The sequence below is a fragment of the Colobus angolensis genome, unplaced genomic scaffold (genome assembly GCF_000951035.1).
Source record: "Colobus angolensis palliatus isolate OR3802 unplaced genomic scaffold, Cang.pa_1.0 Scaffold38, whole genome shotgun sequence".
NCBI lineage: Eukaryota > Metazoa > Chordata > Mammalia > Primates > Cercopithecidae > Colobus > Colobus angolensis.
Genome location: NW_012117154.1, coordinates 2,763,563 through 2,790,860, shown reverse-complemented (window position 1 = coordinate 2,790,860; position 27,298 = coordinate 2,763,563). Strand labels below are relative to the sequence as shown.

At 37.4% G+C, this 27,298-nt stretch overlaps 1 protein-coding gene across 1 annotated transcript in view; it reads left to right on the top strand.

The window, feature by feature from the left end:
- Window positions 1-27,298, top strand: part of BRWD1 (bromodomain and WD repeat domain containing 1) — a 134,191-nt gene that overhangs the window by 99,242 nt on the left and 7,651 nt on the right. Inside the window, exons 27-38 of the mRNA XM_011954216.1 lie at window positions 721-832; window positions 1,437-1,498; window positions 7,959-8,114; window positions 8,344-8,464; window positions 11,131-11,256; window positions 12,901-12,973; window positions 13,798-13,839; window positions 16,647-16,790; window positions 17,426-17,578; window positions 21,266-21,432; window positions 24,739-24,959; window positions 26,824-26,991. Of these exons, the coding sequence (XP_011809606.1) occupies window positions 721-832; window positions 1,437-1,498; window positions 7,959-8,114; window positions 8,344-8,464; window positions 11,131-11,256; window positions 12,901-12,973; window positions 13,798-13,839; window positions 16,647-16,790; window positions 17,426-17,578; window positions 21,266-21,432; window positions 24,739-24,959; window positions 26,824-26,991 (1,545 nt within the window). The remainder of the gene's footprint in view (window positions 1-720; window positions 833-1,436; window positions 1,499-7,958; window positions 8,115-8,343; window positions 8,465-11,130; window positions 11,257-12,900; window positions 12,974-13,797; window positions 13,840-16,646; window positions 16,791-17,425; window positions 17,579-21,265; window positions 21,433-24,738; window positions 24,960-26,823; window positions 26,992-27,298) is intronic.

Below are 27,298 nucleotides of genomic sequence, written 5' to 3'. Positions count from 1 at the left end.
TGGTTTATCTCAAATTATAAGTTTAAAACTATAACAGTCTCAGATTTCTTTCAGGGGCTATGGTTTCAAGTGATTTTGAAGTAAAATATATGTAAAACTCATGTTTACATACGTTTGAAAAGATACTAAAGACTGTAAAACATGTAGGTCTAGTAGTTGTGGCATTATTTTTTTTAAACCTTTGAAGAATTCACTGTAAGCATACTTTAATTATTCAAGACTGTTTGCCAGGTATATTATATTCTTTCTTGGGGATAAATTGTAGCTTTAACTTTGATTTGTTTCTATAAAACTTCCCTTGAGAAAAGAATTGTTGATCTATATACCGAAGAATCATCAGTGCTGGATAGGTGACTTTTGTTCTTTCTTTTAATTGGTTTTGTTTTGTAAATGGTGGGAAGGGTAAGAAGGAAGAAATATAGTTACTACAGCAGTTCGTGTTTGTATTGTAATGAATGCTAAACACAGATCTAGTGCAGTTTATTTCACTGGTTGAAGTCTTAGTCTTAGAGTTGTTGAATACATCTAGAAATCCATTTAATCTAAATGTTAATTTTTTTATTCCATATTTTTCTTGGTTTGTTTAGGAGCTCTGCTTGCCTGTTTTTGTATTGCGCTTTTGGCTTCTTTTTTATCTGTATCATATGGTATTTTGTAGATTAAAAAATGTTAATGAATGTTAGCAGAGAAATGCCTCAGACTTGATCATTTCTCTCCTAGGTGACAGATTCCGCTCTATTATTGATGATGCTTGGTGGTTTGGAACAGTATTAAGTCAAGAGCCATATCAACCACAGTATCCTGATAGTCATTTCCAGTGTTATGTTGTTAGGTTTGTATACAGATGAAAACTATCATTTACAAATAATTCAGTGTGGTAGGTTGTTGTATGAATAATACATTTCTGGTTTTTAAAAAAAACATGGTTTTTATCTGTCATTAAGTCATGTCAGGCTGACCTGAAATATGTCTCTCAGATATGCACCTACCCTTTGTTTCCTATTCACTAGTACTCCCCTTGGTTCAGCTTCTGCTTTCTTCCCTGGAAATATTTCTGTAGCCACATTTCCTTTGCCTCGTATTGTCAATGTCCTAGTTCAGAAGCAGATATTATATCATTAATCTTCTTCAAATAAACCTTTCATGCCTTTTCATTGGCAATGGAATAAAAACCACTGATTGTGGCTGTGGTGGAATTCAAGGCTGAGTTATTTTTCACTTTGGGTGCAGGCTGCATAGGATTTCTGGTTTTGTTCTTAAACCTGTTATTTTAATAATATATCCTTCTTAAAAAAATTTACTGTTAATATTTAAAATTGTATTGCTGCAGTGAGGTTAATTTTCATATTTTGTATCTTTTACATTTATAATGGATACCTATTATCCACATTTTGTTTTCATGAAAGGCTAACCAGAGATTTGTTGTTTTTTAACAGGTGGGATAATACTGAAATTGAAAAACTTAGCCCATGGGACATGGAACCAATTCCTGATAATGGTATATATATTTGTTAAATAATGAAAATATTTTATTTTTATAATATGTGCATTTGCCAATGCACATGGAACAAGCACATTTGTATTCTACGATCAGTATATTCACATTACAGTAACTGAACTTTACTGAAAGAAGAGAACAGCATTGTGTTTATCTGTTTTGTTAATTTTTGACCTGAGATTCCAGCTTGATTTTGGCTGTACCTTAGTAGTTTGCTGTCATTTCTCATGTAACCCTGCATTAAACTTAACTCCTGGCTGGGCACCATGGCTCATGCCTGTAATCCCAGCACTTTGGGAGGCCGAAGCAGATGGATCACTTGAGATCAGGAATTTGAGACCAGCCTGGACAACATGGTGAAACCTCATGTCTACTGAAAATACAAAAAATTAGCCGGACATGGTGGCATGTGCCTGTAATCTCAGCTACTTGGGAGGCTGAGGCAGGAGAGTCGCTTGACCCCGGGAGGCAGAGGTTTCAGTAAGCTGAGATCGTGGCCACTGCACTCCAGCCTAGGCGACAGCGAGACTCCATTTCAGAAAAACAACAACAAAAAAATCCAAAAAACGTAAATCCTTTATGTAGCGTCTAGTTTTCCTGCCTCATTCTTAATCTTTTACCATTGGTCTTCCTTCAAGGAAAAGATCAAACTTGACTTCCATCTGTCTTCTGCCTTACCTCAAGTTGTCTTATTATGGATTTTCTATTCTTTTCCTGTGAGACATAGACAACTATTTAAAGCCAGCCTGTTCTCCATTGCTACCATTCCACTGCTGTTGCCTTCCAAGGGCCTGGTACCTACACTTAGCTCATCCCCTTCAACAATTTTAATTTCCTCCTACCTTTCTCCAGTCAGGTTTGAATATGTCTCTTATACCTTACATTTGACTTCATCAAGCATTTTTGTTACTGAATTATTTCTCTTTTGCTGAACTTTTTGAAAGGGTACTCTATATCTCCTGCTTCCATTTTGTTCACCACCAAGCTTTCTTTATGTAAGTATTTTTACTGATTTTTAACATCCTTTGGTGTTTTTCTGTTTTTATTTATAATTTTCAAGAAAATTTCGGAATATCTGCATTTTGATACTTCTTTTCAATATGTACTCTCCAGTTTTTTGTTTTTTGTTTGTTTGTTTTTTTTTTTTTTTGAGATGGAGTCTCGCTCTGTCGCCCAGGTTGGAGTGCAGTTGCACAGTCTCGGCTCGCTGCAAGCTCCGCCTCCTGGGTTCACGCCATTCTCCCGCCTCAGCCTCCCGAGGTGGTGGGACTGCAGGTGCCCACCACCACGTTCAGCTAATTTTTTGTATTTTTTTTAGTAGAGATGGGGTTTCACCATTCACAGGATGGTCTCGATTTCCTGACCTTGTGATCCGCCCGCCTCGGCCTCCCAAAGTGCTGGGATTACAGGCGTGAGCCACTGCACCTGGCTTGTGTACTCTCCATTTTTTATAGCACTTTAAAAAACTTCATTTTGAGATAATTTCAGACTTAAAGTTACAAAAATAGTACAAGGATTTTCTAAATACCTAGATTTCCCTTCTTATACAGCTAGCACATTGCAGTGATCAAAATCAGGAAATTATTATTAACATTATACTATTGTGTATAGATTTTATTCAGATTTTGTCTGTTTCACTAATATTCTTTCACATTTTGGATTTAATTGTCATGTCATCTTAGTCTTCTTTAATCTGGTATCCCTCAGTTTTTCACTGTCTTTCATGACTTTAAGGCTTTTGAAGATTACTGGGCAGTTATTTTATACGATTTCCATTAGTTTGGGTTTGTCTGATGTTTTTTCTCGATTAAATTTAGGTTTTGCATTTTTGGCAAGAATGTCAGATAAGTAATGTGTCTTTCTCAGTGCATTATTTTAGGAGGCACATGATGTCAATTTGTCCATTAATTGAGTGTTAACTTTAATAATTTGATTTAGGGGGTATGTGCCAGGTTTCTCCAGTGTGAAGTAAATACTTTTTCCATTGTAATTAGTGTCCCATGGGGATATATTTATGTGTTGCAAATAATCCTGTTTCTTATTCTGCTTCCACTCACTAATTGTAGCATCCGTTGATAATTCTTGCCTCAAATAATGATTTTTTTCCATTGTCTTACATTTATTAGAATTCTACTATAAGATACACCTTCTCCTTTCCCATTTATTTATATTAGTATGTACTTAGATTTTTGTAAAATAAAATCAGTGCTCAATTGTTACCATTATTTTGTTGCTACCTTATTGCAGATTTGGCCACTGGGAACCTCTTCAAGTTGACTCCTATGTCCATTTGATATTTTCTTTTAAATCGCCTTTTGAGTGTTTTCATAGCTTCTGGCACTATTCAGTGTTCAAGGCTCACCTTGTAGTTTCCCTACCTCAGCTGTGGAATCAGGCAGTTTTTCGGTGGCCGTGGCCTGTTTCATTGGAGAATGGCATTTAGAAACCAAGATATTTCTTGTTATTGATGAATAATATTCCATTGTATGGATATAACACATTGTATTTATCCATTTATCAGTTGATGGGCATTTGGATTGCTTCCATTAATTGGCTATGAATAGTGTTTCTGTGAACCTCATGTGCAAGTCTTTTTTCTTTTGGGTACATATGTATGAGTGGCTTTGCTGGGTTACATGGTAACTCTGTTTAACCTTTTGAGGGCTGACAGATGGTTTTTTGCAGCAGGTATACCATTTTACATTTCCAGCAGCAGTGTATGTGTATTCCAGTTTTTTCACATCCTGGACACTTGTTTTTTTAACTTATAGGAAGTACTATTGTGGTTGTGATTTGCCTTTCTCTGATGCCTAATGATACTGAGCATTTTTTCCTTTGCTTACTGGTCATTTTTATGTCTTTGTAGAAATGTTCAATTTCTTCTTCTTTCTTTCTTTTTTTTTTTTTGAGAGAGTCTCCCTCTTTGCTCAGGTTGAAGTGTAGTGGTGCAATCACGACTCACTGCAACCTCCACCTCCCAGGTGGTTCTTGTGCTTCAGCCTGCTGAGTAGCTGGAACTATAGGCACGTGGCCACCATGGTGGCCATACTAGACTTGAACTCCTGGCCTCAAGTGATCTGCCTGTGTTGGCTTCCCAAAGTGGTGGAACTACAGGTGTGAGCCACCGAGCCTGGCTGAGAAACATTCAGATTCTATACTCATTTTTAACTGTGTTATCCATTAGTTTTGGATATGATAATTTCTTCTGTTCCCTTAAATAGTCTCTGTATCTCGGGGCTTTTCTGGTTTTGTTTTGTTTTGTTTTTTGTTTTATTTTCTTTTACTGTTTCATTAGGATAATTTTTATTGCTGTGTCTACACTATGTTAGTGTAAAGTTTGTTCCATATACATCTTTTTAGTTTTATGTTTGAAAATATTAGTTATTATTGTTTTGTTTCCTGAAATATTAGGTATACTTACAGAGTAAATCATATAACTACATCACATATTTGTTTCATACACATTTCCTGAATGCCTACTGTTTGGGGGGCATCAAGTTAGGCACGAAATAGCCATTATGAGAAAAAAAAGATTTAGTTTTTTCCCCTCAATGATAATATACATTCAGAAATGAATAACACATACTGTGCTCTTTTGACATTTTTTTTTTTCTTTTTTTAAGACATAGTTTTGCTTTGTCACCCAGGCTGGAGTGCACTAGTGCAATCTCAGCTCACTGTAACCTCCGCCTCCCAGATTCAAGTGAGTCTCCTGCCTCAGCCTCTTTAGTAGCTGGGACTACAGGTGTGTGCCACCATGCCTGGCTAATTTTTGTATTTTTAGTAGAGATAGGGTTTTGCCATGTTGGCCAGGCTGGTCTTGAATTCCTGACCTCAAGTGATCCCTCTGCCTTGACCTCCCAAAGTGCTGGGATTACAGGCATGAGCCACCATGCCTGGTGTTGAATCTTTTTATATTTTTATATTATATATTTATATTTTCTTTTGGAATGTCTTATTTGCTTTTATCACCAGCCAGTGTATTACAGTATTCACCTTATTGCTTGTGGTTTTCATCTCTAAAAGTTAGATTTGGTTGTGTTTCATGTCTTCCATTTATATATGTTTTTTTTTTGTGTGTGTGTGGTTTTTTTTTTTTTGAGACGGAGTCTCGCTTTGTTGCCCAGGCTGGAGTGCAGTGGCACCATCTCGGCTCACTGCAAGCTCCGCCTCCTGGGTTCACGCCATTCTCCTGACTCAGGCTCCCGAGTAGCTGGGACTACAGGCGCCCGCCACCATGCCCGGCTAAGTTTTTTTGTATTTTCAGTAGAGATGGGGTTTCACCGTGTTAGCCAGGATGGTCTCGATCTCCTGACCTCATGATCCGCCCGCCTCGGCCTCCCAAAGTGCTGGGATTACAGGCGTGAGCCACCGCTCCCGGCTATATATGTTTTTAATGAACATGTGTAATATAACTACATGTCTTTGCTAATTCTAACATATGTGACAATTCTGGTGGGTTGATTAATCTCTTCATTATGGGTATTTCCTAATATATTACCTGCCTTATAATTTTAAATTTTATGTCAGACACTGTGAATTTTACCTTGTTGGGTGCTGTATATTTTTGTATTCCTGTAAGTGTTAAACTTGGTTCTGTCACACAATTAAGCTAGTCGGAAGCAATTTTATCTTTTAAAGATATGGTAGATGGGTTTGGAGTAGTGCTCAGCCTAGAACTGATTTACTTCCGACTTCTTAGGCAAGACCCTTTTATGCAGTCTATCCATTGCTGTATGAATCATGCAGCTTTTCAGTCTGGCTGGGGGGAACAGGCATGGTTGCTGGCCCTTTTGTGCATCAGGCCTTTGTTATCACAGATCTTTCATTTGGTTCTTTTTCTGGCTTCCTGTCGTTTCTTCACACATGTGGCTTGATCAGTATTCACCAGAATACTTGAGGAGACCAGTCCAGGCAACATAGACCCCTTTTCTCCCCATTAAAACAGACACACACACACACACACCACTTTCTCCCTATCACAACACACCCACCCACACCCCTTGCCCAAAGTCATAGTTTTTAGGTGGTATAGATGTGATTTGAACTCATATCCCGGCTTTGATAAACCACTGTTTTTTAAAGCACTTTATGTTGCCTGCCCATACAGCCTCTTTCCTCTTCCTTTTGATGAGATAAAATATTGAAAGCATAACTGTGAATTACAGTATAAAAATACACATTTTAGCTTATTAGGGCAGTGGGATGTATCCGCCCTCTTCCCCCACATCTCTTCTATGTTCATGCAGAAAATAAAATGGGAATCCTTTTTCTTTTTGCAAGAACATGAGTTATAAGCTTATAGGAATCATTTATCATCCATGTTTAAAAAATTTCCATCTCTCACCTAAAAGACTGAGTTAATTAATATGAGTTAATTCTAATAGGTCAACTTTATTGAAGTTAAGAGCATTCCCAAAGAATGCTCTGTATAAAACTTGTGTGTATGTTTGCAGGAATCTTAACGGATATGGTTCTAGAGGAAATGCTCCCATGAGCATTCTCTCCACCATTTAGCAGCTGTTAAAATGAGGCACTTCCCAATGCCCTTGTTCCCTCATTGTGAACATGCTCTGGTAGTCAGTACACAGTAGATGACATTTCTTATTTTTATGTTAGAACTGATATTCAATAAGCTAAAATATTCTCAGCTTCCTCAGATTCTTTCTTTCTCTCTCTCTCTTTCTTTTTCTTTCTTTCTTTTGTTTTTTTTTGGAGACAGAGTCTCGCCCTGTTGCCCATGCTGGAGTGCAATGGCACAATCTTGACTCATTGCAACCTCTGCCTCCGGGTTCAAGTGATTCTCCTGCCTCAGCCTCCCTAGTAGCTGGGATTACAGGCGTGCCCCACCACAGCTGGCTAATTTTTGTATTTTTAGTAGAGACGTGGTTTTCCCATGTTGGCCAGGCTGGTCTTGAACTCCTGACCTCGGGCAGTCCACCCACCTTGGCCTCCCAAAGTTCTGGGAATACAGGCATCATTCACCCCACCCGCTTCTCCTTCTTCTTCAAAAAATATCAGTCTGTTTCATTTGAACTTTAAAATTTAAGAAAATTAGCCATTTGTCATGTGGGATTATTTTATCCATTTTGACTTGACTTTAAAAATTAATTTTAACTGTATGTAAGCTTAAAATTTTGAATATTGTCAGGTTCAATTTGTGTTTTCAGAGGCCTTGGGGTTAAGTTTGCCTCCTTGAAGAAACAGACTGAAAACTGCAATACTGGCACTCTTAGTTTTAATTTTTAATTTGTTAGGGTAGGTAGATTGTGTTTTTACCTGAATGTAAGCAATCTGTTGATCTCAGTGAGTAATTTTAAAAGAGTTGCACATTTGAACTCTATTTTTGACTGTGGAGATAACCTAGTTTTACAAGCTTTGAAAACTGAATTTTAATACAGTATATATTTATTTTTTGTGTTTTTTTTCTTCCCCTCTTTGTTTTTTATGGTATATATAGTTGATCCACCTGAAGAATTAGGAGCTAGTATTTCTGTCACATCAGATGAGCTAGAGAAATTGCTGTATAAACCACAAGCTGGTGAATGGGGTCAGAAATCAAGAGACGAAGAATGTGATAGAATTATCAGTGGTATAGATCAACTTTTGAATCTTGGTAAGTTTTTTTTGTTTAGGATGAAATTTTTTTTTTCCATTTTTTTCATAAAGGTATTTAAAAATACTAGCATAATTGAGGTTTCTGTTCTTTTCTACATTTTGTATTGGTTATCTTTTAATTTAGTCTGTAATGTTAAATGTAGCCATATCTTATGAATGATTTCTAGAGAAGTGCCACTAAAGGCAATGGATTTATTGATTAAAAACTCTCCTGTCTTCCCTAACAGATATAGCAGCAGCTTTTGCAGGCCCTGTTGATCTGTGTACATACCCGAAGTACTGTACTGTAGTAGCTTATCCAACTGATCTTTACACAATTCGAATGAGACTTGTTAATCGATTTTACAGGTTAGTAGAAACCTGCTTTCAAAATAGTTTAAAAAGCTACATTTGGCAATATTGACTAGGGTAAACAAAGGAAGAGATAGTGGTAGAACTGGGGGCTGATTAACATTTTTTGTTTCATTATTCTCTTTGTCAGATGGTGTTAGATGTCTATGGGTAGTTGTGGGTAGGGCTGGGCAGAAGATTGACTGCCATATTTCACCCTCGATTTTTTTTTTCAGTGATTATTTCCATATCACTGAAATTTTACTTTTTGGTACTTTCCTATCCTCATACATGATTGAAGACATAATTGGTTTTAAAATTAACAGCCACAATTGAAGAAACAGTTGTTTTTCTAATCACGTAACTGAGCTGCAGAATCTTAAGGCCTCAATAAATGTTGTGTCTTATTATTTGAACAATAAGACCTTCTGTTTTAATTATTCTTGGTAAATAGTGGTTTTGTTTCTCCAGTGGTTTTCATTTGCCAAACTCATGACAGATGGTTTAACAGGGTGGCTACTGCTCCCAGGAAATTCTGTCAGATGAATCCTCATTTCCAGTGCAGTAGCTGTTGGCAGTCTTTCATCAAAAGTCCGTCCATCAGGAGTTACCTATTGTGATTGGCCAAGTAGTTTTGCTTTGGCTGCCAGGGCTTCATTCTGTTGAATATGATATTCCTGAAATCTCTTGGATAATCTTTGTGTTATTTAAAAATATTTTTGTAGGAGGCCAGGTGCATTGGCTTATGCCTGTAATCTCAGCACTTCGTGAGGCCCAGACAGGTGGATCACCTGAGGCTAGGAGTTTGAGACCAGCCTGGCCACTATGGTAAAACCCTGTCTCTACTGAAAATACAAAAATAATCCAGGCATGGTGGCACATGTCTGTAAGCCCAGGTACTTGGGAGGCTGAGGCAGGAGAATTGCTTGAACCCGGGAGGTGGAGGTTGCAGTAAGCTGAGATCGTGCCACTACACTCCAGCCTGGGTGGCAGAGTGAGACCCTGTCTAAGCAATTAAAAAATAAAAAAATAAATAAATATTTTTGTGGGAGCTAAATGATAAGACCACATGGACACACAGAGGGGAACAAAACACACTGAGGCCTTTTGGAGGGTGAGAGAAAGGAGAGGATCAAAAAAACCAACTCATGGGTACTACGTTTAATACTTGGATGATGAAATAATCTGTACAACCAACCCCTGTGACACAAGTTTCCCTGTGTAACCTGTATATGTACCCCTGAACTTAAAAGTTAAATATATTTCTGTAAGCAGTGTTCTGAACAGGTGGTCTCTTCAGACTTTACTTTTGTTGTGGTCTTTAACACAGTCCAAAAAGCAGGTTTTTGTAAGTTTATTGGAGGTCCCAAGAAATTCCTTAAACTGTTCTGAGTAGATTCTGTTATTTACACAGCCATATACTTCCAGCCTTTCTGGTGCATGAGTTTCCTTTCTACTCTGGAAAAATAGTTGTTCAATCTTTCCTTGAGTGTCTCCAGTAAGGCCTGATACCTTATTTAAGCACAGGCTCTCACATCCGACATCAGTAGGAGGCTGAGAGTTGCGGGGCTGCTCAGGCCTGGCTAGAGAAGGGAAGGTCCGAGTCAGGGCCTCAACCCTCAATCTTTAGTAATCTGTTTTTCTTAGAAATTTTGTTAAGTTGTTAGATACTGTATTTTTTTTCTTTGTATGTTTAAATTTCTATTTAACTACATTTAAAAATAATATTTATATAGTTAATACTTGGTCTCTTTGGCCTTTGGAAGATTAATTTCCTAGAGGCACTGACTTTTTTTCTTTGGCTTCTAGAACACTGGTAAGTATAAAATTTCCTATTCTTAATGATTTTTACAGCAGTTGATTGTATTTTAACTTACGTTATAATTCAACTAGTTTAACAAATTATAAAAAGTCATCTTGAGTCTGCATTATTGGTGTAATTTATCTCTGTAATTTAACACTGGAATGTGCATTCCACTCAGAAACCACTGGATCGTTTACAGTGAGACTGAAGCTCTTAGTTTTTGTTTGTTTTTTTGTTTGTTTATTTTTGAGATAGAGTCTTGCTCTGTCACCCAGGCTGGAGTACAGTGGTATGATGATAGCTCACTGGATCCTCGACCTGCCAGGCTCAAGCGATCCTCCCATCTCAGCCTCTTGAATAGCTGGGACTACAGGTGCGCCCCAGTACACCTGGCTGATTTTTTCATTTTTATTTTTGGTAAAGATGGGGTTTTGCCATGTTGTCCAGGCTGATCTTGAACCCCTGGGCTCATGCTGTCCTCCTGCCCTGGCCTCCCAAAGTGTTGGGATTACAGGCGTGCGTCACCTTGCTGTGCCAGCTTTTAGGGTTGATGATATTTAACATATTTTCTTTATTGAGATTCCACAATTTTAAAAGGTACCTATACACAATGTGAAAAGGGAATGTAGTTTTGTTGGTTTTCTGTATGTGATAAGTAATGTGTTCAGATGTTTGTCCTCTTCAGTTCAGCATAGTTGCTTCGGTGTCCAGTGTAATTGCCTATGACTATGATCAAGTTGAGAGCATTAGAAGGTTATTCATTATAACTTTGCACTTATGGTTTCATTATTATTTCACAGTTGTTTAATTTACATGCTGCATTTTTTCACTTGGTTTCTATCTTCTCATTAAGCCATAAATTGTCTACTTTATTTTGAAGGAGGCTGTCTGCATTAGTTTGGGAAGTCAGATATATAGAACATAATGCCAGAACATTTAATGAACCTGAGAGTGTAATTGCAAGATCAGCTAAAAAGATAACTGACCAACTTTTAAAATTTATCAAGTAAGTAATCTCATAGATATTGTGTAAAAGTGACTGCATATTGTGCTATTAACAATCATCTAGTTTTAGCGGGCGTGGTGGCTCATGCCTGTTAATCCCAGCACTTTGGGAGGCCGAGGTGGTCAGATCACTTGAGGTCAGGTGTTTGAGAACAGTCTAGCCAACATGGTGAAACCTCTGTCTCTACTAAAAAAATACAAAAATTAGCCGGGCGTGGTGGCAGGTGGCTGAGGCAGAATTGCTTGAATCCAGGAGGTGGTGGTTACAGTGAGCCCAGATCGTGCCATTGTACTGCAGCGTGAGTGACAAGTGAAACTCTGTCTCCAGAGAAAAAAAAAAAGGAAAAAAAAAAGAAGAAAAAAATCTAGTTTTATTTTTTACTCAGAACTATACTCTTTTAATGCTTTACTTTAGATGACATTTCTTTACATACATAATTTTAGTAAAAGTCTGAGAAACTGAATAATTCAGTTTTTCAACTTTTAAAAATTCTGAAATAATTTTATACTCCAGAAAGTTGCCATTTGCCTTTCATCTAGTCTCCTCTTAGGTTAACATTTTACATAACTGCGGTATACTTATGAAATGTTAAAAAAAAAAAAGTCTTGGTACCATGCTATTGACAAAAAGTGTAGAATTTATTTGAATTTCACTAGTTTTTACACCCTTTCATGTTTCAGATCTAATCCAGAATCCCCATCAAATGTAGCGTTTTGTTTTCTTAGTCTCCTTCAATTTTTTCCTCTGTCTTTATCACTTCATCATTTTTATAAATGTTACTTATTTTATGGAGTATACTTAATTGAAGTTTGGTTATTTTCTCATGATTATGTTGAATTTTAATCTGTTTCAAATTATGTCCTGTGAAAATGTTTGTATACGTGTGAATATTCTATAGATTTTCTTATATTCAGAAGTCAATTAGGAATCAAAGAATATAAACTGACTTGGAAATTGAGACCCAGGTTCTAGTCTGCTCTATTCTAGTGAGCATTCTTAATTTAGAAACAGTGCCATCGTTTTCAGCATCTAGCTGAAAACTGGGGAGCAACTGATTCCTGTCAGCTTTCTTGGGTTGATTCTGTCCTAAGTCTTGGGGGACTCGTACTTAAGTTACCTCCTCCCTAGAATCATCTTTTTCTTGCTTCAGGAAAATTATATACCCATTTTTGTTTCCTTTATGCTTAGATATCTGTATTTTAGCATTCTTTTTCTCCTGTGTGTACAGTAAGATACTATTTGCTTTAATTTCAATTCCTTTTTCATATATATATATATATAAATTTTTTTTTTTTTACCTTAAATCAACTGTTTTCCTGGCACTTATTGTGTGAATACTGCTAGTGATGATACTTAGAAAAACTCATCCATATATTCATCCAGTTGAGGCCATACATATATTATTTCTGGATTACCTGCTTAATCTGGATACGTACTTAACGGGAAACAAGAAAAATCTTCAAGATTCTAAATTAGGATTTAAGATGACTAGTTATGTTCACAAAGGGTTGGGGAAAAACCTGATATTCCTCTGTTTGAAATTAGGCATGTATAGGTTGGCGAACTGTTTGTAATATATAGTTTGAATCCTTGCCAACAAGTCACTACATCTGCATACTATTAAAGTGAAAATTTGTTTTTTAGGAATCAACACTGTACAAATATCTCAGAACTTTCTAACACATCTGAAAATGATGAGCAAAATGCTGAGGATTTGGTATGAAGTTTGTTGATTTTATAATGGTTTTTGTTAATTTCAAATGGCATTTTTAAAAAGTGAAGAAGAAAATGTTGGCTTTCTAGTATCAACTCTTGCAGTGGTCCAACGAATAAATAGGGCATTTGATAAAAATATATTTTTGAGTTTTCTAGATGATTTATGAGGTAATTTGTTTTAGCTAATATCAAAATATAAGTGAACAATTTTAGGTGTGGAATATATTCTCTTACTATATTTTAGCTAGTGAAAGGTGTATTATATAAAGTACCTTGGAGACTGGGCACAGTGGCTCACACCTGTAATTCCAGTGCTTTAGCAGGCTGAGATGGGAAGATCGCTTGAGCCAGAAGTTTGAGACCGTGTCTCTATAATAAATAAAAAAGTTAGCTGGGGGTGGTAGCGCATGCCTGTACTATAGAACACAAAATCCAGAAACTATAGGAATCTGTATGTTTTGGGGATTTGTGGATAGAGGTAAAACACAAGTTTTCTGTTTAGGAAATGCATGAAGCGTCTTTTTAATAAAAACTGTCATTTCGAATTTTAGAATTAGTTCATGCTCTTAGGGAATGAAAAAGGATTATTAGGAATGACTGTTTTTTTTTTTTTTTTTTCAAGCCTGGGTGCCACAAAGATCATCTGGTAGTCTTTCTTTGGAGATTTTGTTAATAACATGTTTTAACTGTGGTAATACCAAATGTCTTTGATATGTTATTTATTAAGATTATATTTTCTTAATCTTAATAATTAACCTTAATAATTAAGGTTATTATTTTCTAATGAGACTCTAAATACTTAAGGTGCTCTGATTTTATTCCTAGGATGATAGTGATCTTCCTAAAACATCTTCTGGAAGAAGGAGAGTAAGTTACTCTGCATGGTTGACTTTTGTAGTTTGCTTTTTCTTTGTTTTAAAATCAATTCAGGATCTTACTTTTTGTCTTTGAAAAGTTATATCAATGTAGACACTGAATATTTTATTAGCAAAATGGGAGAAATTACTGGAAAGCTTTAGTGGGAGAGGTGGAATTTGTACTGTATTATCAGAGTGAGGTGGAGTAAGAAGAGGCCATTCAAAAAATAGAGGATACCACAGGAAAGACAAAAAAAGTAGAGAAATATGGCATGGCATGTCCCTAGACTGTTAAGGGCACTACACCTGACTGGTGTAGAGGTTGGATGTTGAAGTGACCAAAGTGGCTGTGTCTGGCTATTATGATTGGGGTAGATTATGGTGATATTGAAATCCAAGGATTTCATTTAAAGTAGAGAATCAATTGAACAGCCAAAATAGATAATACAATTTGAAGGATAAGAAGATGTGTATTAAAGGAGATGAATTAGGAGTTCATTGCAAGAATATAGGGTGAAGGATGGGTAGCTAGTCAAGGATATTTGCATGGAATGGAGAGGAAAGGAAAATTATGAGACTTTTTTAGGGAAAACTAGCTAGGATTTGGTGACTGAACTTTTTTAAAAATGGAGATATGTTGGGATGATGAGGTTGAGGGGTAAGGAGAAGGGTCTATGGAACAAAGTTTATAAAATTGGGTAATCATAATGGGGTATCATCAGCAGGCTTTGAAGTTCAAATATAATAGAGTAATTACAATGAAAGATTATTAACATGAAAATGCTTAACATTTTAAGATCATTTTAAGTTTCCTCCAAATGCTCCTTAAATTTAAGCTTTTTATGAAATACTAATTTCTACCATATGCTTGCCTTCCAGAACACTGAAAAGTTAGACCTGAAATAGTCTAATACGATTAGTTATTTTCATATAATTTTTATTTCTAGACTCCCAAGTATCAGGGAAAACCCCACCCCCGATATTCAACATGGGTTCTCTCCTATTTCCCTAAGTGTCGACTGGTCTGAGAAATAAAGGAAAAGAGTACAAGAGAGAGAAATTTTAAAGCTGGGTGTCCGGGGGAGACATCATATGTTGGCAGGTTCCGTGATGCTCCGAGCCGTAAAACTAGCAAGTTTTTATTAGCGATTTTCAAAGTGGGAGGGAGTGCATGAATAGGGTGTGGATCACAGAGATCACATGCTTCACAGGGTAATAAAATATCACAAAGCAAATGGAGGCAGGGTGAGATCACAGGACCACAGGATGGGGCGAAATTAAAATTGCTAATGAAGTTTTGGGCACGCATTTTCATTGATAACATCTTATCAGGAGACAGGGTTTGAGAGCAGACAACCTGTCTGACCAAAATTTATTAGGCGGGAATTTCCTCTTCCTAATAACCCTGGGAGCACTACAGGAGACCGGGGCTTATTTCATCCCTGCGGCTTCGACCATAAAAGACAGCCACCCCTAAAGTGGCCATTTCAGAGGCCTACCCTCAGGGGCCATTCTCTTTCTCAGGGATGTTCCTTGCTGAGAAAAAGAATTCAGCAATATTTCTCCTATTTGCTTTTGAAAGAAGAGAAATATGGCTCTGTTCTGCCAGGCTCACCGGCAGTCAGAGTTTAAGGTTATCTCTCTTGTTCTCTGAACATTGCTGATAACCTGTTCTTTTTTCAAGGTGCCCAGATTTCATATTGTTCAAGCACACATGCTCTACAAACAATTTGTGCAGTTAACGCAGTCATCACAGGGTCCTGAGACGACATACATCCTCCTCAGCTTACGAAGATGATGGGATTAAGAGATTAAAGACAGGCATAGGAAATCACAAGGGTATTGACTGGGGAAGTGATAAGTCTTCACAATTTATGTTCAGAGATAGCAGTGAAGACAGGCATAAGAAATTATAAAAGTATTAATTTGGGGAACTAATAAATGTCTGTGAAATCTTCACAATTTATGTTCTTCTGCCATGGCTTCAGCCGGTCCCTCCGTTCGGGGTCCCTGACTTCCTGCAACACCCAAGTGTTTAGTTTTTGTATTTATTTGCTATGTCTGCTGCAGCAAATGACAAATTTAGTTGCTTAAATAATAAAAACGTATTACCTGATAGTTCTGTATATTACAAGTTTTCATGGGTCTCTAGGTCAGAATCATGGTCTTGGTGTGGCTAGAAGCTCTTGGGGAGAGTTATTTGCATTTTCCAGCTTCTAGTGGGTGTCCTCACCTTGGCTTCAAGTCCCCTTGTTCCATCTTCAAGCCCACAACATAGCATTTTTCAGTCTGTCTCTGACTCTGACCTTTCTGCCTCCCTCTTACAATAACTTTTTTGACTACATTGGGTCCAAGCAATCAATTCAAGATAATCTTTCATCTCAAGGTCTATATCCTTAATGCAAAATACCTTTTCTCATGTAAGGTAACACAGTCATAGGTTGTGAGGATTAGGATGTGAACATCTTTGGTGGGGCCATTTATTCTGCCTGTCACATTATCAGGTATGCTTCATATTCTGGGAAAACAAATATTATAAACCTGGGAGGTGAGAGGTCATGGAATAGCCTTTCACTAGATAAAGTGCTCTCGTTAGAGTATGCTTTTCATAGCTAACTCTGTAATATTTCTGAAATTGGTTAAGTTATATCAAAATGTGTTACATGCATAGTTTAAAAATTTCATTTCTGGAAGAGTGTGTTGAGAGCAACATATATGACATTATTGTGTTTTTATAGAAGACAGTAGATCAGTTCCATTTTTGCCAGTCTTACACCAATAGTGTGATTTTTCTTAAGACTGTGAATGTATTTTTAGGTCCATGATGGGAAAAAAAGCATCAGAGGTACCAACTATGTTGAAAGCAACTGGAAGAAACAGTGTAAGGAACTAGTGAACTTAATTTTTCAGTGTGAAGATTCTGAACCATTTAGACAACCTGTTGATTTGGTTGAATATCCAGTAAGTTTCCATTATTTAAATGTTTGGGACTTCTCTTGCTTTGCAGTGAGGAAACTGGGATAGAGTTGTTAAACTTTTAAAGAGAAAGATACCTAGGCTTTTTGTTAACTTTTTTGCTCTTATCACTAAGTTAGTGGTAGAAGTAGTGTTTTACGTAGTTTTCTTCAATTTATAGACACCCTTGTAACTCATTTAAGAATTTAGACTTAGGAAACCAGTATTACATAACAATGGGATGGATCTACTTAGATTTCTAAGTAGGCCCAGCACTAGGAAAACTATGAATTGGATAAAAGTGTCTGTTTGCACTCTTTAAAAAGGGAAATTGAAAAATGACTTTATAAAAACAAGTTGGATTATAACAGCACAGAGTGACTGTAGGACGCTTGGAGTATGTACAGCAGGAAATAAAACCATCCCATGTGTCACTAACAATAAAGAGACATGAACATTTTGGTATATTTCTATCTTGTCTTTGTTTTTATACCTCTTTTTAAACATTAGTAATGAATTTTAAGAGTCCTCTAACCTTTTCCTCTCTTCCATCATTTCACATTTTTTAGAGATCTGATGGCATTTACATTTCTAAAAGCAAAAAATGAATCTATGAATTAATCATTGTTTTTAAAACCTAGGACTACAGAGATATTATAGATACCCCAATGGATTTTGGAACAGTAAGGGAAACTCTGGATGCGGGAAATTATGACAGCCCTTTGGAGTTTTGCAAAGACATTCGGTTGATATTTAGCAATGCAAAAGCATATACACCAAACAAAAGATCAAAGGTAATTTTTTAAGTGGTTTATTGAAAAAAACTGCCTGATCTGTGTAGATAATTTTCTAGTGTAATAGTAATTTTTTCCACTGTAATTTTCACTGTGTAGTAGAGGTTAGAACATTAAAGATAAATGAATAAAGTGAGACTATTATAAAGAAAAGAGCTTCTGCTACTGCCCAAATCTCTTTAGTTTTTGCCTTTCATCAGTTGATGTTTATCATAATCTCCTTAAGTTTTATAAGCAAGTGGGGATTAATGGGAGTAGGTATCAATAGAAAGTGAACAAATTTGATACACAGAGTAAGAGCCTCTGTGTTTTGTATGTTTAGGGATCTTAAGTGGATTGGAAACATAGATCAAGACTGTAAGAATATTAAAAGTAAAAAGGAAAATCTGATCGTGAGACTGACAGCATAAGAACATTTGGATTTGAAGAAGCAACACATGAGCTCTCTGATTAAGACCACAAATAATGTTATAGAGCCAATGGAGGCTCTTTGCTTGATGTGTTAGAAGCTAATATTATGACACAGGGTTTTTCTTTTTCTTCTTTTTTTTCTTCTAGCCTACTCAAGTGAAGTGGTGACACTGGGTTTTTGAGAATAAGCTTTATATTGAAAGTTGACTCCCAAGGAGACAGGAGTGAATTTCAAATCTGACTTCTGTGCTGCCTTTAAAGCAGTATTTTTTTTTTTTTTTTAAAGAAAAGGTTCAGGGTATGGATTCTGAGATTAGTAGGTGATTAGTGGAAGGAAAGGAGAGGTCTGGAAAGTCTTTGGGCATGTGTGGTTATTTATGTTATTTGATGGGTTGCGTGTGCAAATTTGGGGGAAGTTAGTGTGAAACATGCTGGAAATTCAGGCTCTGATGTCAGCAGGCTCATTCTGTGCAGACTCCACTTGGCCATGCTGGTTTTAACCAGTTTCAGCCAGTTCTTATTTCGTAAGCAGAGGGAGTTTCAGTGTTTTAGTAGGTTGGGTTTTTTTTTTTGGTCATTTTGTAAACTTAAGAATTTTTGTTAGTTATTGGTTTCTTTAACTCTTTGGGGCACACAGTTTCAGTAGAACGTTACTAAAGTTTTGTTAACATGTTACACATTGGGTAACTTTTCAAAACTTGATGAGGCCTGTAATCCCAGGACTTTGGGAGGCCAAGGTAGGCAGGTCACTTGAAGTCAGGAGTTTGAGACTAGCCTGGTCAACATGGTGAGCCCTCTTCTCTACTGTAGATAAAAAAATTAGCTGGGTGTGCTGCCACTTGCCTGTAATCCCAACTACAGGCATTAGGCATGAGAACCGCTTGAACTGAGGCATGAGAGCCACTTGAACCTGGGAGGCATAGATTGCGGTGAGCCGAGGTCATGCCACTGCACTCTAGCCTGGGCAGCAGAGCAAGACTCCATGTAGTTTGTGTGTTGAGTAATTGTAAAAAGTCATATTTAAAGTAAAACACTTGTTTGATCTTACAACATTTTTTGGTGTCTGCAAGCAGTGACATTAACTGTTTTGCTTTAACTGCATTTCCCTGTCATTACTTAATATTAGACTCCTACTGCATTACTGCCTCTAGTCTCAATTTGAGAACTCTTTGTTGGATTCAGGATCCATACTGCTTGCTGGATCAGTTTAACATTCAAGGCTAACATTTTTCCAAGCTTGGGTTTTTGTCAAAGTCACCATTTGTAAGACTGTATTTTTTCAGAGACAAAATAAATTTCATTCAAGTCTTCCCTGCACCCCTCAAATACATGTTTGAGGATGCACACCATACGATTCACCACTGAAAGCTTTTAGTTCAGTGGTTTTTGATATAGTACATTGTCAGTTGTTCAAAACTATGGTTAACTATATATAACATTTGCCATTTTAGCCATTTTTATGAGTACAATTCAGTGACATCATTTATATTTATAATCTTTCTAAAACTTTCTCATCATTCCAGACAGAAGCTCTGTAACCATCAAGCAATAATTTCCCCTTACCCCCAGTCCTTGGAAACTTCTAACTTCTGTGTCTGAATTTGCCTGTCCTAGATAATTTCATATAAAAATTGAGATCTTCTCATATTTGTCCTTTTGTGTACAGCTTATTTATTTCACTAGTGTAATGCCTTAAAGGCTTATGCATGTTGTAGCATGTATCAGAACTTTATTCCATTTTATGGCTGAATAGTATTAAAGTGTGTAGTTACACCATATCTTATTCATTCGTGTATCGATGGCCAGCTGGGCTGTTTCTACTTCTTGACCATTACGAGTAATGCTGCAGCAAATTCTGGAATACACGTATCTGTCAGAAACCTTGCTCAATTCCCTTGGGTATAGACCTAAGAGTAGAATTGCTGGGTCATTGGATGATTCATGTTTACCTTTTCCAGGAACCACTACACTGTTTTCCATATTGGCTGCACCATTTTACATTCCCACTAGCAATGTATAAAGGCCAGTTTGTTAACATCCTTGCCAACACTTGTTACTTTTGAAGTTTTGTTTTTGTGTGTGTTGTTTTTCTTTTCTTTTCTTTTTTTTTTTTGAGACTGTCTCACTCTGTTGCCCAGGCTGGAGAGCAGTGGCGAGATCTTGGCTCACTGCAACCGCCACCTCCTGGTTTCAAGCAATTCACCTGCTTTAGCCTCCCAGGTAGCTGGGACTACAGGTGTGTACCACCATGCCCAGCTAATTATTGTATTTTTAGCAGAGATGGGGTTTCACGTTGTTGGCCAGACTAGTTTTGAACTCTTGACCTCAAGTGATCTGTCTGCCTCGGCCTCCCAAAGTACTGGGATTATAGGCGTGAGCCACTGTGCCTGGCAGAATAAAAGTTATATATATGAAATATTGAAAATAACTGTCAAAGATTATTTCAGATTAAGTATAACAAATTTCACATTCATTTGTGAGTAGATATATATCTATATGAGAAGCATGTAAGAAATTTGTATATCTCACATACTTTTTAAAAAAGTTTTCTAGCATTGGAGTGTCTTCACCAACACTGCCATGCACAAGACTTATATTTAACTTTTGAGCATCAGACTTTTGCAATTATTTTCAGGAAAGGTTGTGGAGGAGTATAAGAGTACTTCTGTACATACATAGCTGTATCCAGAAGTATTTAAGATTTGATGTTATTTAATTATAAACATTGTTAAAACAAATCTTTCATATGCATTAACGTTCTGTGTTATACTTTCTACTACTGGATGCAAGGTAGTTTTGTTTCATTTTAGAGTTAGGTGGCATTAAAAACAGATTACAGATAGAGACTGGTATATAAAAGTGCTTTTGTTCCCTTGCCCCAAAGAGACACAGTGCTTCTGTAGCCTAAATAGCAGCCCTAAAACCAATCAACTTCCCATCTAACTTTGGGAGAGGGTATATTTTTGGGTTTGTACATACAGATGTTAGAATAGGCAAAAACAGTTGAGATTCACTGACATATAGACACAAGTCCTGAATGTAGATGCTTGACTTCAAACTACTTTCTTATCATCTGAGAGGTATGTATTTGATACTTCTTGTTATTTCCAGATGTCACTAAGGGAAGGGGGTTGGAAATAGAAAAAAAAAATGGGTGACAGCCATTACCTATAAGCAGTGATATAATATATTGCAAGTGATCTCAATGATTACAATGATTTCTCAAATACTTTTAAGGCTATTTTGTAATTCTACTTTGTTTCTATATCCTTGCAGATTTATAGTATGACCTTGAGATTATCTGCCTTATTTGAAGAAAAAATGAAGAAAATCTCTTCAGATTTTAAAATTGGTCAAAAATTCAATGAAAAACTTCGAAGAAGCCAGAGGTTCAAACAACGGCAAAATTGTAAAGGTGACAGTCAGCCTAACAAAAGCATCAGGTAAATTGGTTATGGCAAGCTTGCTTTATTTATTTAATTTTGGAAACAGAGTCTCACTCTGTCACCCAGGCTGGAGTGCAGTGGCATGATCTCGGCTTACCACAACCTCTGCCTCCCAGGTTCAAGTGATTTTCCTGCCTTAGCCTCCCAAGTAGCTGGGACTACAGGTGCGCACCACCATGCCTGACTAATTTTTTTTATTTTTAGAAGATACAGGGTTTCACCATGTTGGCCAGGCTGGTCTCCAACTCCTGACCGCAGGTGATCCACCCACCTTGGGCACCCAAAATATTGGGATTACAGATGTGAGCCACCACACCCGGCCTATTCATTTTTTTTAGTTTTTATTTATTTTTGGAGACAGAGTCTCTCTCTGTTGCCTAGGCTGGAGTGCAGTGGTACAATCTTGGCTCACTGCAACCTCCGCCTCCTGAGTTCAAGCAGTTCTCCTGTCTCAGCCTCCTGTGTAGCTGGGACTACAGGCGCACGCTGCCATGCCTGACTAATTTTTTGTATTTTAGTAGAGACGGGGTTTCACCGTGTTGCCCAGGCTCGTCTCGAACTCCTGAGCTCAGGCAATCCACCTGCCTCGGCCTCCCAAAGTGTTAGGATTGCAGGCATGAGCCACCGTCCTTGGCCCTATTTATTTTTTGAGATAGGTTTTAACTATGTTGCCCAGGCTGGAGTCTAGTGATAGGATTATGACCACTGCAGCTGCAAGTTTCTGGTCTCAAGCAGTTCCTCTCACCTCAGCCTCCTGAGTAGTTGGGACCACAAGGGTGTGTCACCAAGCCTGGCTAATTTTTAAAAATTATTTTTTGTAGAGATGGGGTCTCACTGTGGTGCCCATGCTGGTCTTGAACTCTTGGGATCAAGATCCTCTCACTTCGGCCTCCCAATGTGTTGGGATTATAGGCGTGAGCCACTGCGCCCAGCCTGTATGCATTTTTAAAAAAATTTAAGATTGTATTATTTAATCTTCACTGTGCATTCTGAAAAGACTAGTCATGGGTTTTAAAACTTGAAAGCATTTCTGTGAATATAGAGCTGTTGTATTGGTTTATAATTCTATAAATATGTAAAATTATAGATTTTTTCAAATCTTAAGGTTTATTTAAAGTATCATTTGTATTTTGCATAAGAATTGGCTTTTTAATGTAGAGCCAGGGTCCCCAACACCCTCTCCTTGTGTAGACTGGGCCACATAGTAGGATGTGATTGGCTGGCAAACAAGCATTACCACCTGAGCTCTGTCTGCTGTCAGATCTGCGGGGGCATTAGATTTTCAGAGGAGCAGGAACAGGAACCCTGTTGTAACTGTGCATGTGAGGGATCCAGGTTGTGTGCTCCTTATGAGGATCTAATGCCTGATGATCTGAGGTGAAACAGTTTCATCTTGAACTCTGCCCATTCACTGGCCCCAGTCCCAGTCCGTGGAAAAACTGTCTTCCACAAAACCAGTCCCTGATGCCAGAAAGGTTGGGGAGTGCTGATGTAGAGAATAATGTGATCTTTATGTACGTCTTTGGAGCATTTGATTGTGTAAGGGAAAATGTACCCTTGATACAATGTACCTCAGTATTACTGAGGATTATTCGTAAAGAAATATAAAATGAAGGATTTATTAACTTTCTCAGTAATTGTATATTAATTTACATTCTCTATTCTTTGACTATGTAGTTAAGATTAACATCACATTTATAGGTACTTTACATTGTTGCAGTATAAAAATTGAGTTGTGCAATGTTTAGTTTGTTTCCATTTATATTTTCAATGTGCAGTATATCCCCTTGATGGGATTTCTTTGTGGTTGCTCTAGGGACGACACTATGCATCTCAATCTATTGCAAACAATCGATTTTATATTAATACTACTTTTATTACATACATATAGGAACTTGGCTGTAGTATAGCTTCCTTCCATCTCTCTCCTAGGTAGTGGTAGTATCAGATCACACTTTTTCTTTTTTCTTTTTTTCTTTTGAGATGGAGTTTTGCTCTTGTTGCCCAGGCTGGAGTGTAGTGGTGCGATCTCGGTTCACTGCAACCTCCACCTCCCGGGTTCAAGCAATTCTCCTGCCTCAGCCTCCAGAGTAGCTGGGATTACAGGCACCCGTCACCACGCCCAGCTGAGTTTTTGTATTTTCAGTAGAGACAGGGTTTCACCATGTTGGCCAGGCTTGTCTCGAACTCCTGACCTCAGATGACCCCCACCCGCCTCGGGCTTCCAAAGTGCTGGGATTACCTGCGTAAGCCACTGTGCCCGGCCTTATATTTACTTTTGTTCTCTCCCTTGATGATTAATGGCATTTAAAATTTTTGATATTACAGGCTTGAGTTTTTTTATACAGACAATTATTTCTTTAAAGAATTGTGATTAACTTTAAGCTTCAATGTCTAGATACCACTTAAAAGGCTGTTTTGCTTTTGTTTTAAGAAGCAGGGTCTGTCTCTGTTGCCCAGGCCGGAGTGCACGGTGTGATCATAGTTTGTCACAATGTCAAGCTCCTGGGCTAGTAGCTATAGTCGTAGGGGTACACAACTACGCCCAGCTAATTTTTAAATTTTTTGTAGGCATGGGGTCATGCTATGTTGCCCAGGCTACTGTTTGAACTCTGGCTTCAATTGATCCACCTGCCTTGGCCTCCTAAAGTGCTGAGATTACAGGCGTTTTCAGCCATTTCTTATTGTTTTAAAGGAAAATAGGATTATCTCAATATTCACCCAGATTTCTCACACGCCTTAAACTTCCACTCTCTTTTCCCGTAATTCCTGGCCTAGGGGCCAACCATGGTGGGATGGGTGCAGTTAGATGTAAATAGTCTGGTCTTGGGACAAAAATCATTTTATTCTGATTCCTTTTTTTAACTTTTCCTGTTTAGGTTGTGTTGATTTCCCCTCTTAACCTTATTCTGTCTTTAGGGACATATAAATAAGAGAGGAGAAAGTTGGGTTCTATCGAGGCTTAAATTGGTAGTATGAATGAATGCCTATATTACATAAATGTTGGTTCCTCTTAGCATTTAATCCAAAGAACGTAAGGTATTCAAATAATTTTCTGTAACTCTTACTTGGAACATTTGTTCATTACTCCAAATTTGAATAACAGTATGTTAAATTTAGAGTTAGGAAATACTACTAATAATCAGTGCCAGAATAAAATGTTAATAGTGAATATTTTAATGTTTTGATCATAAAATTCCTCAGTTTAAGAAATATGATACACTTCTATTTAGTCATTCTCTGTGAACTAGTTATCTTTATATTTTGTTAAATACTGTTTCCTTTGTTCATATGTTTGACCAGAAACCTCAAGCAGAAGAGGTTAAAATCTCAGACAAAAATAATTCCTGAGTTGGTAGGTTCTCCTACCCAGTCTACCTCAAGTAGAACAGCTTATCTTGGAACCCACAAGACAAGTGCTGGTATTTCTTCAGGTGTTACTTCTGGTGACTCTTCAGATTCAGCAGAATTATCAGAAAGAAGGAGAAGAAACAGACCTATAACAAATGGTTCTACGTTATCTGGTGAGAAGTGGAATATTTTGTTATTTCGTTGGCGAGCACCCAAGTGGCCTCGACACTGAAAGAACTTATAGTTTAATGGAAGAGATACACATAATAAACATGGAACAATTCAATTATGTTCCAATTCATTATGCCAGTGCTTTGTAAATGGTACATTTATACTGAATTTTCAATTATGTGATACATTGATTCTTCACACTTGGTGTGCAGTATTTGAAGTTTTTGTATCTTCTTAATTTAAAAATTAAGAAGTACTGATAATCTTGTAAGTTCAAAGCTGATGACCTAGTAAATTCTAAACTGTTCATGTTGTTGCCATCCGGTAGTGTAACTGTAGCTGATGCTAACCCTTTGTTAACATTGTACAAATGAGGCTGTGGTGTGTATCTACTTCTGTATTGCTCTCAGTGGCTTTGCCGACACATGACAATAGCATACTATTTACTATTATAATTGAATCATTTATGCACGTCTTCTATTACCTAGTATTTCAATAAATAGTAATGGCAGCATTGAAAAATATACAGATAAAAGTTTGGAATGGAAGTGGACTGTGATAAAATGTGGAGAAAGACAAGCAAGTTCATGTGTGTCACATTAGAACTGTACATTGTTTTAAGGGATACATTCATAGCATGGAATGTCCAATCAGAGTATGCTGGAGTAATCGAAAATGGCACTAGGGATAAGCAGACACATTACAGCCTAGTAGCAACTATGACAAAATGCACTGAAGGAAAGAAGGATGCATTTTGTGCATATGAAAAGACTGCGTTTTGGGGAATGTTACAAACAATAGGATCAAACAGGTAGAGTACAGTCACAGTTTAGTGACTTTCAAGCCTTGCAGAAGAGTTTGGATTACTGAATGGGTTCCTTATTGAGTGAGAGAGTCACATTGTTTCAGGAAGATTAAGTTTGGCAGTGATGTGCAGGGGGAGGGGAAGAGCCTGAAAACAGGGAGTCAAGGTGATAGATGGTAGAGTTGACAGGAGTAGCTGAGGTGGGCAAACAGCAGAACAAGTTCAAAGGATGAGCCACAATTTGGTGTCTGGTATTTTTGTATCACAGCCAGTTTTCTTTTCTTCTGTCTCACACTCTCTCTCTCGTGTAGCTTACGGAAATGACCTTACTATGCTATTAGGAAGGGGTAAAAGGATGGTGAGACATGCAAACTATGTCTTCTGAAATGCTGGACTTGAAATGATGGTGTCTTTTTTATATGAAATGCCTGTCTGATATCACAGAAGGAAGTACATGCGGAGCCAATTAATTTATTTTTGAGACAGAGTCTCTTTCTGTCACCCAGGCTGGAGTGCGGTGGCATGATCTTGGCTCACTGCAACCTTCGCCTCCCGGGTTCCAGTGATTCTTCTGCCTCAGCCTCCCAAGTAGCTGGGATTTCAGGCTCCTGCCACCATGCCTAGCTAATTTTGTATTTTTAGTAGAGATGGGATTTCACTATTTGGCCAGGCTAGTCTCGAACTCCTGGCCTCAAGTGATCCACCCACCTCAGCCTCCCAAGAGTGAGTCACCGTGCCTGGCCTGCAGCTAATTAAATTTTTAATTGGAAGTCTGTTTATAAAAGACATAAAACTATATTTTGTAAATCTACGCTAGGATTAATCTGTTATTTTTAGAAATAGAAGCAAAAACTATTTGGAATGCTGATTATGTACCTTTTAATACTCCAAATTTCATCAGCTTTTTTTTGGGAATGGTTTTTAAAAATACATTCTAAGCATTTTAGGAATCTGCTTTTGTAGTAATGTTATGTAATGTTCAGAGTAATGTTATGAATTGCTTGCTTATGTGTGTAAAGACAGCAGAATATATGTAACTATTTATACTTCATTTTTCCTAGAAAGTGAAATGGAAGATTCTTTAGCTACCTCTTTGTCATCGTCAGCTTCCAGTAGTTCTGAGGAAAGCAAAGAGAGTTCAAGAGCTCGTGAATCCTCCTCACGTAGTGGGCTATCTAGAAGCAGCAATCTCAGGGTAACCAGAACTAGAGCTGCTCAAAGAAAAACTGGTAAGAGACTCAGTAATACTTTTGTGGGATGTATATCAAAAGAATCCAAAAGTTATAAATTGAATAGATTCTTGATTTAATGCATCTACATAAGATTAAGTTAATGTCCTTTATGTTCTTTAGATTTAGGAAGGAAATGAATTTTGGCATTAAAAAGTGAAGAAAAAGCTGGGTGTGGTGGCTCAATGCCTGTCATCCCAGCACTTTGGGAGGCCGAGGTGGGCGGATCACCTGAGGTCAGGAGTTTGAGACCAGCCTAGCCTGGCCACCATGGTGAAACCGTGTCTCTAGTAAAAATACAAAAAAT